The 18,548-nt window shown below is 44.7% G+C and overlaps 1 protein-coding gene across 4 annotated transcripts in view; it reads left to right on the forward strand.

Annotated features, from left to right (window-relative positions):
- The window catches only part of LOC140733372 (interferon-induced, double-stranded RNA-activated protein kinase-like), a 78,515-nt gene that overhangs the window by 49,583 nt on the left and 10,384 nt on the right, over window positions 1-18,548 (forward strand). For 3 of the 4 annotated variants that reach the window (XM_073056618.1, XM_073056620.1, XM_073056619.1), the window contains 6 exons: window positions 201-232; window positions 3,904-4,023; window positions 6,995-7,078; window positions 8,807-8,981; window positions 12,532-12,663; window positions 15,058-15,162. In XM_073056618.1, the coding sequence (XP_072912719.1) occupies window positions 201-232; window positions 3,904-4,023; window positions 6,995-7,078; window positions 8,807-8,981; window positions 12,532-12,663; window positions 15,058-15,162 (648 nt within the window). The remainder of the gene's footprint in view (window positions 1-200; window positions 233-3,903; window positions 4,024-6,994; window positions 7,079-8,806; window positions 8,982-12,531; window positions 12,664-15,057; window positions 15,163-18,548) is intronic. The other variant, XM_073056621.1, reaches the window with a different exon arrangement.

The following is an 18,548-nucleotide window of genomic DNA, read 5'->3' on the forward strand; positions in this document are numbered from 1 at the left end:
TCCTGGACTCTCCTATTATTGGAATCATCCTCTGCACATCCACTTTATCTAATCCTTTCAGCATTCAGTAGGTTTCAATGAGATTCCCCCTCATTTTTCTAGAGTCAGTCAGTACAGGTCCAGAGTCATCAAATGCTCCTCATATGTTAATCGGCTAAACTAGAGAAAGTTAATCACTTTTGCACTTCTTTAAATTACAGGAGAGGAGAAAAGGTGAAAACCTAAGAATAAGGTAAGAGACTATATTGTATGTTCGCATTTAAATATGATTTGTAGCAAAGCTATCACCAGCGACCCGAGTTCAGTTCCACTGCTCTCTATAGGGAGTTTGCACATTTAACCCCGTGACTGTGTTTGTTTCCTCGCACGTTTCAAAGGTGAAAGGATTAGTGGGTGTAATTGGTCGGCGCGGGCTCCTGTCCTGCCAAACAAACACTTAAAGAAGAGAAATGTGGAAGGCACAGTGTCACTGCCTCACAGCGCCAGAGATTGGGGTTCAGTCCTGACCTCTGGCGCTGTCTGTGTGGAGTTTGCACGCTCTCTCTGTGATTCCCGAGTTTTCTGCTTCCCTCCCCATCCCAAAGAATTGCAGTTAATTGGCTGTAGTAAATTGCCCCTTTAAGTAGGCGAGTGTTAGAATCACGGGGGGTGGGGGATGCAGGGAATGTGGGGGCAGTAAAATAGAAATGGTTGATGTGGTTTCAGTGGGCAAGGGCCTGGCTCATCCCACATTCCCCATTGTGTTAAATCTCAAAGTGTATATTAAATGAAATGGGTCTTGGCACAGACTTCAGTACAAAGAAACTTTACAAATGTAAGTTCAAAGGTCAAAAATTTCATATTTCAAAGTGCATTTTATATCAATGTACATGTGCCCTCAGTAGCCACATTTGTTTAGGTGAATCTGCATACCTCATTTATGCAAATATCTATTCAGCCAATCATGTGGCAGCAAGTCATTGTACAAAAGCATGCAGACGTGTCAAGAGATTCAGTTGTTTAGACTAAACTTCAAAATGGGGAAGAAATGTGATCTAAATGACATTAGCCATAGAATGAAATTTGGTGCCAAATGGCATGGCTGGAGCGTCTTAGAAACTGAGCATCTCCTGGGAATTTCATGCACAAGTCTCTAGAGTTCAAAGGAAATGGTACAAAAAACAAAAAAAAAAATCCAGTTCAGTGGATGAAAAAGCCTTGTTTAATGAGAGAGGGCAGACAAGAAAGGCCAGACTGGTTCCAGCTGACAGGAAGGTGTCAGTAACTCAAGTAACCACACAGTGGTGTGCTGAAGAACATCTCTGAATGCACAACGTTGAATTGAATTGACATTATTTCTTACATCCTTCACATACGTGAGGAGTAAAAATCTTTATGCTCCATCTCTGAATATGCAATTTATAGTAATTTGTAATATATAGTATGTACAACAAAACAGTCAATATAGCATAGAAATACAATTGTATCCATCTGATGGCCTGGTGGAAGAAGCTTTCCCAGAGCCTGTTGGTCCTGGCTTTTATGCTGCAGTACTGTTTCCCGGATGGTAGCAGCTGGAACAGTTTGTGGTTGGGGTGACTTGGTCCCCAATGATCCTTCAGGCCCTTTTTACATGCCTGATGCTGTAAATATCTTGAATAGTGGGAAGTTCACGTCCACAGATGCGCTGGGCTGTCCGCACCACTCTCTGCAGAGTCCTGTGATTGAGAGAAGTACAGTTCCCCCACCAGGCAGTGATGCAGCCCAGTCAGGATGTTCTCAATTGTGCCCCTGTAGAAAGTCTTTAGGATCTGGGGACTTATGCCAAACTTCTTCAGCCGTCTGAGGCGAAAGAGGTGCTGTTGTGATTTTTTTTTCACCTCACAGCCGGTATGTACAGACCAGTGAGATCCTTGGTGATGTTTAAGCCGAGGAACTTAAAGCTGTTCGCCCTCTCAATCCCAGATGCATTGATATCAATAGGGGTTAGCCTGTCTACGTTCCTCCTGTAATCCACAATCAGCTCCTTTGTTTTTGCAATGTTGAGGGAGAGAGTGTTTTCTTGACACCACTGTGTCAGGGTGATGACTTCTTGAAGTCACCTTGGAGAAGTCATCACCCTTGAAGTGGATAGGTGACAGCAGCAGAAGACCTCACTGGGTTCCCCTCTAATGTCGAATAAAGTGGCCACGGAGTGTATACAGTCGGCCCTCCTTATCCACGGATTCTACCAACCGCGGATCGGGAAAACCCAGAAGTGCTCTTCCAACACTTGTTGTTTGAGCATGTACAGACTATTTTTTCTTGTCATTATTCCCTGAACAGTACAGTATAACAACTATTTACATAGCATTTACATTGTATTAGGTATTACAAGTAATCTAGAAATGAACAGTACAGGCAGTCCCCGAGTTATGAATGAGTTCCATTCCTGAGTCCGTCTTTAAGTCGGATTTGAAGTCGGAACAGGTATATCTGGTATTATGTAGTGTCAGTAAGTCAAACGTTTTTCTTAGTATTTAGTACATATTTTACCTTTCTATGCATATAGAACACTTAAGAAACATACATATTTCAATAATTAAACCACTGTGTTGCTTAGTAATAATTGTAGCTTTCATCGGGGCAGGGCCTTTCAAATGCTCCATTAAAATTGTTCCAATCGTTGACCGACTGTAGCCTAACGCTTTTCCAATGACCGATGGCGTTTCACCTCTTTCCGATCGCTTTATTATTTCCACCTTATTTTCAACTGCAATCGTGATTATTTTCGTGAACAGAAACACTGTGGAGCTACGCCGGGTCCTAATGTCCACAGCATTGAGACAGGTTAAATAAAGTCTGGGGTTCCGCTGGGTCCTAAAGACCACCGCACTGGAGCAGGTTAAATAAGGGACTTGAGCATCTGCATATTTTGGTATCCGCGAGGGGGGGGGGGTGGTCCCGAAACCAATCCCCCGCCGATAAGGAGGGCCGGCTGTATTATCATACTACATATTACCTTGAGGTCCCAATGCGCAAAAGAAAACATGCAAATAAAAAAAAATCTAAATACTGGGAACGTAAGTCTTTGGTTCCTTGAAAGTGAGTCTATAGGTTGTGGAATTAGTTCAGAGTTCAGAATCAGGTTTACTATCACTGGTGTGTGACATGAAATTTGTTAACTTAGCAGTAGCAGTTCAATGCAATACATTAATATAGAAGAAGAAAATGAAATAATATAATAATAAGTAAATCAATTACAGTATATGTTGCGGTTACCTGCACTGGTTCAGGAGTCGTATGATTGAACTGTTCCTGAACCTGGTGGTGTGGGACACAAGGTTCCTGTACCTCCTGCCCGATGGTAGTAGTATTAGTTCCATTGGCCTGAGCTGGGGTGTGTGTAGAAGGTAACAGGCCGGTAAGGGGTGAGAGTGCTACAGGGGAAGAGATGTAGTCCACCAGTAACATAAAGGGCAGCTGTGTAATTTCTATACATCACAGGGAGTACCATGGTGGATCTCCTGTACACCCCTCCTTTCACCATAAACTCAAAGTGCATCCTTAAATGTTACTCTCTCTCCACTTTGCGTTCCTTTATAACTCTCCTTTTCACTCCTCCCCTAATGTATCATTAAGTAACCTCAATGCCAAAGGTGGACAAGTCATGTTCCTGTGCTGTGGCTGGCAAGATTATTTAAGGAACAACACACAAAACGCTGGTGAAGCTCAAAGGAATAAACAGCCGATGTTTCAGACTGGGGCCTTTCATTGGGACCTGTCGACTGGTTATTCCCTTCTAAACTGTAGACACCTCCTGACCTGCTGAGTTCCTCCAGCATTCAGTTTGTTGCTTCGGATCTCCAGCAGCTCTTTGTGTTGAAAGGTTATTTACTCCTTTCTATTTATGTTTTTTTTCTTGATTAAAATGAACAAATCCAGCATGAAGGAATTTACTAACAAAGGAATAATCGGTGAAGGCGGATTTGGCTGTGTTTATAAAGCAAAGCATTCTGTTGATGAAACGTTCTATGCGATCAAGGAAATACCTACACGGGATGAGTGAGTGTATTTTTTTTCTTCCTCTTTAAACTGTTAACCTCAGCCAGCTACGAATGGAGGTTAGAGATTACTTGAAGCTGTTTGTGAAATGTTCAGGTTCTGGCTGAAGCCTGGCATAGTGGGCAGTGCAGTGCTTTACTGTGCCAGCAGTTAGAAAATTGGTGTTGTGTTCCCACCTCTGTCTGTAAATAATTGCACGATCTCCCTGTGACTTCCTCCGGGTGCACCAGTTTCATCCCACATTCTAAAAGATGAAATGAAAGATGTTTCCTGTACTTGGAGAATGTAGTCTGAGGTTGTACCATTGGGCAGGTGTAATGAGAGCTTTTATGGAATTGAAATGAAAGCAGAATTGGACAACTTGACCTTCCCAACATTTTTATTCACTTATCCAATATTTTATTATCCAGTATATTGTTATCAAATTGCTGTTAAGGGGAGCAAGAAAGTATTTTATGAGGTCCTTTTGCTAGAGTGGATGTTGAGAGGATGTTTCCTACAGTGGGGAGTCTAGGACCTGAGGACACAGCCTCAGAATAGAGAAATGTGCTTGAATTTCACCAGAGGGTGGTGAATCAGTGGAATTCATTGCCACAGATGCATCTGGAGGCCGAGTCATTGGATATATTTAAAGTGGAGGTTGATGGGTTCTTGAATAGTCAGGGCTTCAAAGGTTACAAGGAGAAGGCAGGAGAATGGAGTTGAGGGATAGTAAATCAGCCATGATGGAATGGCTGACAGATCTGATGGGCCAAAATGTGGTCTAAAATGTACAGGTTAGCTTCAGTGAATTGTGGGCATGCTATGTTGGCGCTGAAAGCATAGCAGCACTTGTGGGCTGCCCCCAGCACATCTTTGGGCTGTGTTGCTTGTTGAGGCAAATGACACGTTTCAGTGTAACTTGGAGTTGGCAGTGCTTTCACGGGCCGGAGGATGGTGCATGAAGGTGGAATGAACTCAGTGGATGTACAAGAGATGTTTGTAGAATGTGTTAAAGGGTGACACAATTGTACAACCGTTGGAACCAGTGTCCACAGCTCCAGAGACTCCTGACCTCAAGCACTGTCTGTGTGGAGTTTGCACGTTCTCCCTCTCAACCAGAAGAAAGCAGCACGGTGAGAAGTACAGCCTTTATCGAATGGCGGCGCAGATGTGATGGGTTGAATTCTGCTGCTGTGTCTTATGGTCTCTTAGTGGTCTGGAGTCCGCCACCACCTAAAGGCAGGCGGCTGGTTAATTGCCCACTGTAAATCAGCCCCAGTGTGTGGGGAGTGGTAGAATCTGGGGACGAGGGGTAATTGTCCACTGTAAATCAGCCCCAGTGTGTAGGGAGTGGTAGAATCTGGGGACGAGGGGGTAATTGTCCACTGTAAATCAGCCCCAGTGTGTGGGGAGTGGTAGAATCTGGGGACGAGGGGTAATTGTCCACTGTAAATCAGCCCCAGTGTGTAGGGAGTGGTAGAATCTGGGGACAAGGGGGTAATTGTCCACTGTAAATCAGCCCCAGTGTGTGGGGAGTGGTAGAATCTGGGGACGAGGGGGTAATTGTCCACTGTAAATCAGCCCCAGTGTGTAGGGAGTGGTAGAATCTGGGGTCGAGGGGGTAATTGTCCACTGTAAATCAGCCCCTGTGTGTGGGGAGTGGTAGAATCTGGGGACGAGGGGTAATTGTCCTCTGTAAATCAGCCCCAGTGTGTGGGGAGTGGTAGAATCTGGGGACGAGGGGTAATTGTCCACTGTAAATCAGCCCCAGTGTGTGGTGAGTGGTAGAATCTGGGGACGAGGGGTAATTGTCCACTGTAAATCAGCCCCAGTGTGTGGGGAGTGGTAGAATCTGGGGACGAGGGGTAATTGTCCACTGTAAATCAGCCCCAGTGTGTGGGGAGTGGTAGAATCTGGGGACGAGGGGTAATTGTCCACTGTAAATCAGCCCCAGTGTGTGGTGAGTGGTAGAATCTGGGGACGAGGGGTAATTGTCCACTGTAAATCAGCCCCAGTGTGTGGGGAGTGGTAGAATCTGGGGACGAGGGGTAATTGTCCACTGTAAATCAGCCCCAGTGTGTGGGGAGTGGTAGAATCTGGGGTGGGAGAGATGAGAATGTGGGAGAGAATAAAAATGATTGGAGTAGGAGTGGTGTAAGGTGAATGACTGCGCATTCAAAGGGTCTGTTTCTGCGCTGTATGACTTTGAGTCATTGTATACAGCAGTTTTCCAGAGACCAAGGAGTTGTGTCAAATAGAAAGAGATAGCTGCTTGTACAACAGTGGTTTGAGGGGAACATCAAACTACTTAGAACATACAACAGTGCGCCAATCCTGGAGCAGGATTCTTGGGTGAACCCCTAGATGGCACTCTTGGGTGCTTGGTCTGTCCAGCAGGGGAGAAAAGAATGAGACTTGTGTTTCTACGCTCAGGTATTCCAACACACGCTATCATTGAAGTGCTTTTTAAAATTATAAATGTGGGAAATTTGCCAAGAATCAGATTATTTTGGGTGCTTTATATTTAAGTAGAACATAGAATGGTACAGCATAGTCCAGTCCATTCAGCCCACAATATTGTACCATTCTTTAACCTACTCTTAAGTTCAATCCAACCTACATATCTCTCCATTTTTTGATCATCCATGTGCCTATCTGTTAGTCTCTTAAAAGTTGCCAATATATCTGCCTCTACCATCACCCCTAGCAGTGTATCACACTTACCACCTGTATGTAAAAAAAATCTGACATACTCCCTGTACTTTTGTATTAGCCATTTCCAACCTGGGGGAAAGGTGCTGGCTGTCCACTCTATAAGTGGATGCTGTCAGCCCAAAGAGAAAAGCCCTAGCTTGCTCAGCCGATGCTCCTGCTCTCTAATCCTGGTGAATCATCCCGATGGCTGATCTGTGCTTAACGGCATTGCTTTGATGAACCTGCCTTCTCGTGAGACTTTGACTCTGACATGTTGCCTTTAATCTCCAATTAGAAGCACCAGACGAGAGGCCGTGGTTTTGGCAAATATGGAACATCCCAACATTGTTCGATACCACACTTCCTGGTTTGAAGAGAGGTAATGAGACAATAGACGTAAGTTTTGTTGCTGCATAAAATTTGTAATTACACACAGTGGCTACTTTATTAGATATAGGAATGGAATGCGGTGTGGTTCACTGCTGCTGTAGCCCATCCATTTCAAGTTTCAATGTGCTGTGCATTCAGAGATGCTCTTGTGCATTCCACTACTGTAATGCGTGGTTATTTGAGTTATTGTCACCTTTATCCAGTCTGGCCATTTTCCTCTGACCTCTCTCATTAACGAGGCATTTTTGCCCAAGAACTGCTGCTCACTGGATGTCATTTGTTTTTCGCACCATTCTCTGCAAACTCTAAAGACTGTTGTGTGTGGCAATCTCAGGAGATTAACAGTTTCTGAAATACTTCAACCACCCTGTCTGGCACTAACAATCATTCACAGTCAAAGTCACTTAGATCACGTTTCTTCCACATTCTGATGTTTGGTCTGAACAACAACTGAAGCTCTTGACCTTTTATGCATTGATTGCTACGACATGATTGGCTGATTAGATATTTGCATTAATGAGCTTAAGACCCTAAGAAATAGCAGAATTAGGCCATTTGGCCCATCATCTGCTCCTCCATTTCATCATGGCTGATGCATTTTCCCTCTCAACCCTAATCTCCTGCTAATCTCCCATACCCCTTCATGCCCTGAGTAATCAAAAAAACCTCTGCCTTAAATATACCCAATGACTTGGCCTCCAGAGCTGCCTGTGGCAACAAATCCAACAGATTCCCCACACTCCGGTTGAAGAAATTCCTTCTCACCTTCGTTTTAAAAGGATGCCCTCTATTCTAAGGCTGTGTCCTCTGGACCTAGACACCCTCACCGTGGAAACACCCTCTTCACTTCCATTCTAGGAGGCCTTTCAATGTTTGATAGGTTCTATCAAGTCACTCCTCGTTCTTCTGAATTCTAGTGAATGCAGGCCCTTCTGTATATTTCTTACTACCGCACACAAAATGCTGGAGGAACTCAGCAGATCAGGAAGCATTTATGGAGAGGAATAAAGAGTCGATGTTTTGGGCTGAGACCCTTTATCAGGATTAATGAATGAGTTGTGACGAATGGTCACTTCTGCACTCTCACCCTCTGCACTCGCTTTGAAGCTTCAATCTCCCTCATTGCTTTCATTGGCGAATAATTGGGGCTTTAATTGGCAAAATGGAGACAAACATGGGTTTGAGCCGTGTCCTGTAGCCTGCCCGCTACAAAGTTCGTGCACGCTGCCTCGGCCTCCCGGAATCCTGTGCTGGAACACCCAAACATCTGCACTCACCTCGATGTTTCAGTCGCCCTCATTGCTTTAATCGGCGAATGATAGAAGCTTCAATTGGTGAAATGGAGTCAAACACTGGCTTGTGCGGCATCCTGCAGCCTTCTCACCACAAGGTTCGCTCACTCTGCATCTGCCTCCCAGAATCATCTCGGAGACTGCAGAGTGCTGAAGCACCCAAACAGCAAAACACAGGCTTCAACAGTTCCAGAATCTCATTCAATGTGAGAAACAAACAAACATAAAAGAAGTGAAAAAGATGGTTTCATGATTTATCCAGAAGATGTTGGCCAAAGGAGCATTGTACGCAGGCGCCATCTTGACTAGAAGTCTGTGTGTGTGACTGCATAAAGTTTCTTAAACATGCAGGCTATCTTTTCATAGTTTCTTGTTCATGATTTTTCAAAACTTACAATTTCTTTTTTTGAATTACGCTGTTGCAGGGATAACAAGACATACCTGTACATCCAAATGAAGTTGTACGAGAAGAGCTTAAATGTCTGGATACAAGAAAGCTATCAGCAACAGCGGACCGAAGTTTCCTTAAGCATAATGCGTCAATTGTTGGATGGTGTTGAGTACATTCATCGGGAGAAGTTGATTCATCGGGATCTGAAGGTCAGACTATTGAGATTGTGGTTGTCTTATAACTGTAAGGGTTGTCTAGTCAGCATGGGATTGTGCATGGTGTTCATGTCTAACCAATCTCACAGAGTTTTTTGAGGAAGTTACCAGGAAAGCAGATGAAGGCAAAGCAGTGGATGTTGTCTACATGGACTTTAGCAAGGTAATTGACAAAGTCCCGCATGGGAGGCTTGTCAAGAAGGTTCAGTCACTCAGCATTCAACATGAGGTATTAAATTGAATTAGAGATTGGCTTTATGGGAGAAGCCAGAAAGTGGTAATAGAGGGTTGCCTCTCTGAGAGAAGGCCTGTGACTAGTGGTGTGCTACAGGGATCGGAGCTGGGTCCTTTGTTGTTTGTCATCTATATCTATGATTGGATGATAATGTGATTAACTGGATCATCAAATTTGCAGATGACACCAAGATTGGGGGTGTAGTGCACAGTGAGGAAGGCTGTCATGGCTTGCATAGGGATCTGAACCAGCTGGAAAATGGGCCGAAAAATGGCAGATGGAATTTAATGCAGACAAGTGTGAGTTTTTGCACTTCAGTAGAACCAACCAGGGAAGGCCTTACACAGTGAATGGCAGGAAACTAAGGAATGTGGTAGAACAAAGGGATCTGGAAATACAGGGCCATAATTCATTGAAAGTGGCATCACCTGCAGATGGGGTCATAAAGAAAGCTTTTGGCACATAGGCCTTCATAAGTCTAAGTATTGATCACAGGAGATGGGATGTTATGTTGAAGTTGTGAGGCCTCATTTGGAGTATTGTGTGCAGTTTGGTCACCTACCTCCAGGAAAGGTTGAAAGAGTACGGAGAAAATTTACAAGAATGTTGCCGGGTTTGGAGGACCAGAGTTATAAGGAAACATTGAATAGGTTAGGACTGTATTCTTTAGAGTGTAGAAGATTGAGAGGAGATTTGAAAAGGGTGTACAAAATTATGCAGGGTATAGATAGGGTATAGATAGGCTTTTTCTACTGAAGTTGGGTGGGACAACAACTAGAGATTATAGGTTAAGGGTGAAAGGTGAAAAGTTTAAGGGGAACATAAGGGGAAACTTTTTCAGTCAGAGGGCCATGAGAGTGTGGAATGAGCTACCAGCACAAGTGGTGTAAGCAAGCTCAATTTCAACATTTAAGAGATGTTTGAATAGGTACATGAATGGTAGGAGTATGGAAGGCTATGGTCCCAGTGCAGGTTGATAAGCAATATAAATGGTTTCAGCATGGACTAGATGGGCCAAAGGGCCTGCCTCTGTGCTGTACTTCTTTATGACTCTCTGTGAACTCACTCCCACATCACAATAGTGACTGTGCCTTCATTGGCACTTCTCACTTTGGTCTTCAAGCTCCCAATAGCCTCCCTCTGCAACACTCTGCTAACTCATTTTACAACTCACTAGGCGACTCACCCGCCCACCCACACACTCGTGGGAGTAAACCCTCCACACTACCAATCTTTCCTCTTCTCTCCCACTCCTGATGCAGCGTCTCCGCCTGAAGATTTCCACTTACACCTTCTGCCCCCACGGATGCCCCTCCCACCCCTAGAGTTCTTGTCACTGATGGCCCATATTTGCCGTGTGTAGTGGCCACAGTGGGTGTTGACGGTGTGAAGGCAGGACTGTGTATACTGCTCTGCCTCCTCTGGCAGTGTTGCCCTAGTGACTAAAGGGCATGACCCCAGGTGGTGGCCTGGTTTAGAACTGCTTGACCACTCTGGATTAGACTCCAGATGTTCATAGGGATCAGGTCTATTAACACTGGCAGCAGCACAGTGCATTATGTAAAATATCCATCACATTATAAGACAAACTATATAAAAATAAGTAGTGCAGAAAAGAGTAAAAGCTAGTGAGTTAAGCACTGTAAACTGAAGGTTTTGCAGATGCTGAAAATAGCAAATGTTGGTGGAACTCGACAAGTCAGGCAGCATCTATGGAGAGGAATGAAGAGTTGATGCTTTGGGCCAAGATCCCTTTTAAGGACTGATGCTGGAATCCAGAGTAACACTCACAAAATGCTGGAAGAACTCAACAGCTCAGGCAGCATCTATGAAGGGGAATAAATAGCTGAAGTTTCAGGCCGAGACACTTCATCAGGACTTGGCCTCCTTTATTGTTGTGCTTCAAGAGCCCAGTTAAATACCTGAGTGTTGTGAGGGTCTCGGCCTCCTCCCCACCCTTCTCCCTCACTCCCAGGCAGTGTGCTCCGCGTAATCTCTTGTGTTTGTTATTAAAGGCCGTGGCCCAGTTTTGGGATAGCAGGTCCCTGATGGCCAGAACAGAAGGGCTTTTCTGTTCCAAATAAGTGACGTAAGAATCTAAGAAAGGCTGTTCAGGAGGAAGTCACAGCGTTGCTTTACAAAAAGGAAGTAATGTTTATACATACTATTACCTACTTGCACTCCATTTTGTCTGCAGCTTTTACACTTAATTCTGCACTCAAAGTTTCAAACTACATATATGTTGTTGTATACCACCCTGAACTTCATTTGCTTGTAGGCATTCACAGTACAACAAAGAAACACTATAGAAGCAATGAAAAAACTACACACAAACACTGAAAAACAACCAATGTTTGTAAAAGAAAACCAACTATGCAAACACCTAATAATAACAATAATGAATAAATAATTAAATAAAATACTGAAAAGATGAGTTGGAGAGTGGGTCTGTAGGTTGTGGAATCAGTTCAGAGTTGAGGTGAGTCAAGTTATCCACGCCAGTTCAGGAGCCTGATGGCTGAAGATTAATAACTGTTCCTGAACTTGGTGCTGTTGGACCCAAGGCTCTTGTATCTCCTCCCCAATGGCAGTATTGGGAAGAGATCACGACCAGGATGGTGGGTTCCTTGATGAGGGACACTGCTTTCTTGTGGCAGTGCTGCTTGCAAATGTGCCCATTGGGGGGGGCAGGACTTTGCCTGTGAGGGACAGGGCTGTATCCATCACTTCTTGTCAGCTCTCTGCACGTGGGTACTTGCTTCCATACCAGGCCATGATGCAGCCAGTCAGGGTACTGTCCTGCTATTGTTATTGTTTGACCTTGTTCTACCTTGATGCACTGTGTAATAATATGTGATGGATACAGCCCAGATCCCACACCGCCATCTTCAGGAACAGTTCAACCATCAGGCCCCTGAACCGGCGTGGATAACTTCACTCACCTCAACCCTGAACTGATTCCACAACCTACGGACCCACTTTCAAGGATTCTACAAACTGAAGTTTTCAGCATTATTTATTTGTTATTTATTATTATTAAATTTGTTTGTATTTACACAGTTTGTCATCTTTTGCACATCTCCCTTTGTAGTTTTTCATTGATTCTATTGTATTCCTCTGTTCTACTGTGATTGCCCCCAGGAAAATGAATCTCGGTAATATATAGCAACATACACGTACTTTGATAATAAATTTACTTTGAACTTTGATTTGATCTGTATGAACAGTATGCAAGACAGGCTTTTCACCACATGGCTATAATGAACCAATACCACTAACAAAATAACTGTCTTGATTTTAAAAAAACAGCCGGCAAACATCTTCCTTATCGAAGGAGAGAAGCTGGAAGCAAAAATTGGTGACTTTGGCCTCGTTAGGGCGAACGATCAGAGTTCACACACCAAGCACGTTGGGACACCTTACTACATGAGCCCAGAACAGGTGGGGAGACAGAAACACTCTCGGTACCACTGAAGCACTGAAACCTCTGCCTGCTCGAGTCTATACCTCTTCCTGTTCTTTCCATCCAAAGGGAATCTCGATACAATCACGGCTGAGGCCTTGGAGTGACCTTGGCAACTGATTACTCAGTCGGTGGTCTCTTAAAGCCTTCCTAAGCCCATTGTTCTGTGTAGTGTAAGGGAGAACAGTCCAGGCCATTCCTGTCTCTCCACAGAGCCAGATACTTCCTGACCTTCTCCAGAGCCTGCTGTCTAGAACAAGGCTTGATGTTCCAGGCAGGAGCACCATCCTTATTTTAGTTATGTAGAAATACAGCACAGTAACAGACCCTCCTGGCCCAATGAGCCCAATGGCACCCATGTGACCAATTAACCTGCTAACCCGTACATCTTTGGGATGTGGGAGGAAACCAGAGCACCTGGCGGAAACCCACACAGTCACAGTGAGAATGTACAAACTCATTACAGACTGTGGTGGGAATTGTAATAGCGTTATGCTAATGGCTATGCTAGCCTGCCACCCTCCCAAGTATTGCCATGCTTCCACCACCAACGTAGCATGCTTAGAACTCACTGACCCTAATCCTTATCTCTTTGAAATGGAACAACCAGCAGAAGCCCATGTGGTTACGGGGAGAACATCAAACTGCTTATGGGAATTGAACCCCGATCTTCTGATCTCTGGCCCTGTAAAACTACTGCGCTACTGTGCTGCTGTAAGACACCCCACAGTTTCAGGGTTGTTGCTGGAAGATGTGTGAATCTCTCTGGGATCCCCAAGTGCGGGGATTGACAAGCAGCGATATCACTTCTTGTGCCATTTCCTCCACTGTAGTGTGACAGTCACACCCAGTGGGGGTATCCTGCCTCTGGGGCAATGGGGAAGTTAAGTTGTCACTTCAGTTATTTCTGATTCCCAGTAGAGCTCCACTAGTCCATTATCCAACTGCTCAAAATTCCAACAGGAACCCAATTCCTGGGATCACTTAAACTCACCATGGCCCCGGTTCCAATGGTCCCTTCAATTCAAAGAATTCCCAATTCCCACAATCCCTTTAACATGTAGTTATTTTAGGCTAAATATGTAACTATTTTATATCTTTACAATTTTGTAAAATATCTGAACAGGCTTATTGCTTTCCACTTATTCTTGCATTTTACTTGTGTGGGTATAAGGCAGAAAGCAGAGACAAAACATTAAATGATCATTTGTCCTTCTGAAGAATATAGTTCATGATCGTACTTTTTCTGGGGAGCGTATACAAGTTTTTGTTTTTATTTTATTTATTAAGTGGTACAGCATGGAGTAAGCCCATCTGGTTTTTCGAGCCATGCCGCCCCAGTAAGCCCCAATGAAATGTGATTAACTGGACCCTAATTATGGACAATTTACAATGACCAATTAACCTGCCTGGCACATTTTTGGACTGTGGGAGGAAAGTGGAGCACCTGGAGAAAACCCATGGGGAGGAAACACAGAGACTCATTACAAAATGAACTCCTAACTCTGGAACACTCTGAGCTGTAAGAGCATCACACTAACAGCTTCTTTGAGCATGGAATTCGGCCAACTGTAGTTGTTACAGAATATGGTCCTTTAACTCTCTATCATGTTGTATATACTATATATACTTTAATTCTGATTCCCATTCCAGCTCGTCAATCCATGGCCTCTCTTGTGCCAGGATGAGGCCACCCTCAGGGTGGAGGAGCAACACCTTATATTTTGTCCGAGTAGGCTCCAACTTGATGGCATGAATATCGATTTCTCCTTCCCCTAAAAAAAATTCCTTCCCCTCCTCCCTTCTTCTAACTCTGGCCACTTCTTCTCACAGATACTTTGGGACACGGCAAAAATCCAGCTTCCTCCAACAAAAAGCTGTTTTTCTTTCTTAAACAACTTAGTTGTGCGTTTAACCACTTTTTGCCTTCAAACGAGGAAGCTGCCTGGACTAGAAACTGAGTTGTAGGATTCATCAAAGCTATATGTGCTCCAGAAGAGAGTACGATCAGGAACGGTGAATACGTACAGACAGCAGCCACGTGATTCGGAACCTCCTGTACCTAATAAAGTGGCCACTGAGTGTATGTTCGTCACCTTCAATCATTCCATGTGAAAGTCACTTGGATCACATTTCTTCCCCATTCTGATGTTTGGTCTGAACAATAACTGAACCCCTTGACCCTGTCGGCATGCTTTTATGTATTGAGTTGCTGCCACATGATTGACTGATCAGAACAAAGAGGTGGACAGGTGTACCTAATAAAGTGGTCTCTGACTGTACATATGCAGTGGCCTCAAAGTGGGGAATTCCAGCGTGGGATCGCTCCATTTCTCATCCTTCTTGTCTTCTCTCTCCCTCCCTCCCTCTAGCTCAGAGGGGACGACTACAACCACAAGGTCGACATCTTTGCCTTGGGACTGATCTTCTTTGAGCTCCTCTGGATGTATCAGGGCTCTGCATCAGAAAAACATGAGGTACGTATGACAGTAACGTGTGGCCAGAGGAAAGTCCCGGGACCAGGGCCCAATCTTGGGGAGAGAGGGAGGGTGTGAGGCACGTGGAGGGTTAGAAATGTCAGGAGAGAAGACGGAGGGGCAAGGGAAGATCAGAGTGGGAGAGGAACGTACAACATAGAGCATTACTGCCCAGTACCGGCCCTTCAGCCCACGAGATCAATCTAGCCCTTCCCTCCTACACAGTCCCCAATTTATCTGTCAGTTATTTTCCTAAGAGTTTCTTAAATGTCTCTAATGTATCTCCCACTAGCAGCACATTCCACACAGCCATCACTTTCTGTGTAAAGAACTATCTCTGGCATTCTCCCTATGCTGTCCTCCAGTCACCTTATAATTATGGCCCTTGGTATTAGCCATTTCCATCTGGGAAAACGACTCTATCTATACTTAGCTTGTACTCAAGATGCTAGGGTTATTGGAGGGGGAGGGAAGAGGTGTGTGGGGGTTGGGGTGTCAGGGAAAGGGTTGGAGGGGTGTGGGAGAGAGGAATGGTAGGGAGGGCTAAAGGGGGGAAGTAAATGGGATTGGAAGGGAAAGATTAGAGGATGTGGGATGCAGTAATGGACGAGGGTTTAGGGGAAGGGTAGGATTGATGGGAGGGTAGAAAGTGGAGGGAGTTGGAGAAGGGAGAGGGAATAGGAGGGGGAGAATGAGGAAGGGAGTGGAGAGACGGAGTTGATAGATGAGGGTATACAGAGAAGATGGAGGAGGCAGAGGGATTGGAGAGGTATAGGCTGGGTGAGAGGCTGAGAGGGAGATGAATGGTGTACATTGGGAACGAGATAGAGTAGAAGTGCGGGGAGGTCAAACATACCCCTCCTTCGTGTGTCATGGGGGAGTGTGTAGAAGTACTTCAGGTGATGAAGGGGAGAGGATGTGAAGGTGAAGGGGTTGGAGGGTCTTACTCACCAGAAGCACAACACGGCTAGGCTGTGGTCGAGAATTACCCCAGGAATGAAAGGGTTAACATATGAGGAGTGTTTGAAGGCTCTGAGCCTTTGCTTGCTGGAATTTAGAAGAATGGGGAGGGAGTCGGAATCTCATTGAAATGTATTGAATATTGAAAAGCACAGCTAGAGTGGATGTGGAGAGGATGTTTCCAATAGTGGGGGAGTCTAGGACCAGAGGGCACAGACTCCGAATACAAAGACGTCCCTTTAGAACAGAGATGACGAGATCCCCCCACATTCTTCTAAATTCCAGTGAGTACAGGTCCCAAGCTGCCAAATGCTCCTCATATGTTAACCCTTTCATTCCCGGAATAATCCTCGTGAACCTCCTCTGGACTCTCTCCAATGACAACACATCCTTTCTGAGATATGGGGTCCAAAACTGTTGACAATACTGTAAACACAGTCTGACTAGTGTCTTATAAAGCCTCAGCATTATCTCCTTGAAATAAATGCCAACATTGCTTTTCCCTTCGTTACCACAGACTCAACCTGTAGATTAACCTTTTGGGAGTTTTGCACGAGGACTCCCAAGTCCCTCTGCGCGTATGATGTTTGAACCTTCTCCCCATTTAGATAATAGTTGGCACTATTGTTTCTTTTGCTAAAATTCATTATCATACATTTCCCAAAAACTGTATTCCATCTGCCACATTTTTGCCCATTCTTCCAATTTGTCTAAGACCTGCTGCAATTCCATTGCTTCCTCAGCACTACCTACCTCTCCTCCTATCTTTGTATCATCCACAAACTTTGCCATAAATCCAACAATTCCATTATCTAATCTTTGACAAACAATGTGAAAAGTAGCTGCCTCAGTACTGACCCCAGAGGAACACCAGTCACTGGCAGCCAATCAGAAAAGGCTCCTTTTCTTCCCACTCGCTGCCTCCTGCCTGTCAGCCATTCTGCTATCCATTCCAGTATCTTTCCTGTAATGTCATGGGATTTTATCTTGTTAAGCAGCCTCGTGTGGCACCTTATCACATGCCTTCTGAAAATCCAAGTAAATGACATCCACTGCCTCTCCTTTGTCCACCCTGCTTCTTACTTCCTCGAAGAATTCTAACAGATTTGTCAGGCAGGATTTCCCTTTACAGAAACCATGCTGACTTTGACTTATTTTATCATTAAAGTCCAAGTACCTTGAAACCTCATCCTTAATAATAGACTGGACACTTTCCCAACCACTGAGGTCTTAGGGTCTTATGGCTGCCATCTGGCACAATTAGCATGGTTATATGTATGGTGTGCTGGGGCCTTGGTACCAAATGACACCACTGACCCCGTACCCTGCCACCTTTCCCTGTTGAGGGAGCTCCAGGGGCTTGTCAGCCAAGGTAATGGTGGAGTGGGAAGGGGGGGGGGTTGCAGCCCAGTCCATCACACAAACCAGCTACCCCTCACCCCTCCATGGACCCTCCCTACTATTCCCTGATGAAGGGTCGCAAAATGTCAACTCTTTATTCCTTTTCTTAGATGCTGCCTGACCAGCTCAGTTAGACCATAAGACATAGAAGCAGAATTAGGCTGTTTGGCCCATTGAGTCGACTCTGCCATTCCACCATGGCTGGTGTAGTATCTCTCTCAACCCTAGTCTCCTACCTTCTCCCTGTAACCTGTGATGCCCTGACTAATCAAGAGCCTATCATCCTCTGCTTTAAATATACCCAAGTTCCACCAGCATCTTGTCTGTGTGTCTGGGATTTCCAGCATCTGTAAAATCTCGTGTCTACACCTGCAAGTCCATTGGGAGAGCAGTTAACATAATCAAGGATTCCTCCTGCCCCAGTTATACTCTCCCCCCCCCCCCCCCCCCCACCGGGCAGAAGTTACAAAACCCTGAGAGTACTATCACCTGGCTCAAGTTCTCAGAACTTGAACCGAGCCCTCGTGTGCAAAAAGATGAACTCCTGAACCTGCCTCCTTGCCTGCCACTTCCTCTCTGTTTTAATGTTTCCTCCATTTCTCTGTAACTACATCACCGTTGTCTGTATTCTGTGTATGGCCTTGATGGAATAACTTGTGTCCTGATCAGTTTAGGTGACAAGTAAAGCCACCACTGCCTCAGAATCAGAATCAGGTTTATTATCACTGGCTTGTGTCATGAAATTTGTTGTTTTGTGGCAGTAGTACATTGCAATGCAAAATAATAAAAATCTATAGAATACAATAAATATATATTAAATAATTAAATGAGTATTGCAAAAGTAGAGGAAAGAAAATAGTGGGGTCGTGTTCATGGATTCATTGTCCATTCAGAAATCTGAGGACAGAGTAGAAGAAGTTGTACCTGAAACATTGAGTGTGTGTCTTCAGGCTCCTCTACCTCCTCCTTGATGATATCAATGAGAAGAGGGCATGTCCTGGGTGATGGGGGTCCTTAATGATGAA

Source organism: Hemitrygon akajei, chromosome 9, assembly GCF_048418815.1.
Source record: "Hemitrygon akajei chromosome 9, sHemAka1.3, whole genome shotgun sequence".
In the NCBI taxonomy this organism is placed as follows: Eukaryota; Metazoa; Chordata; class Chondrichthyes; order Myliobatiformes; family Dasyatidae; genus Hemitrygon; species Hemitrygon akajei.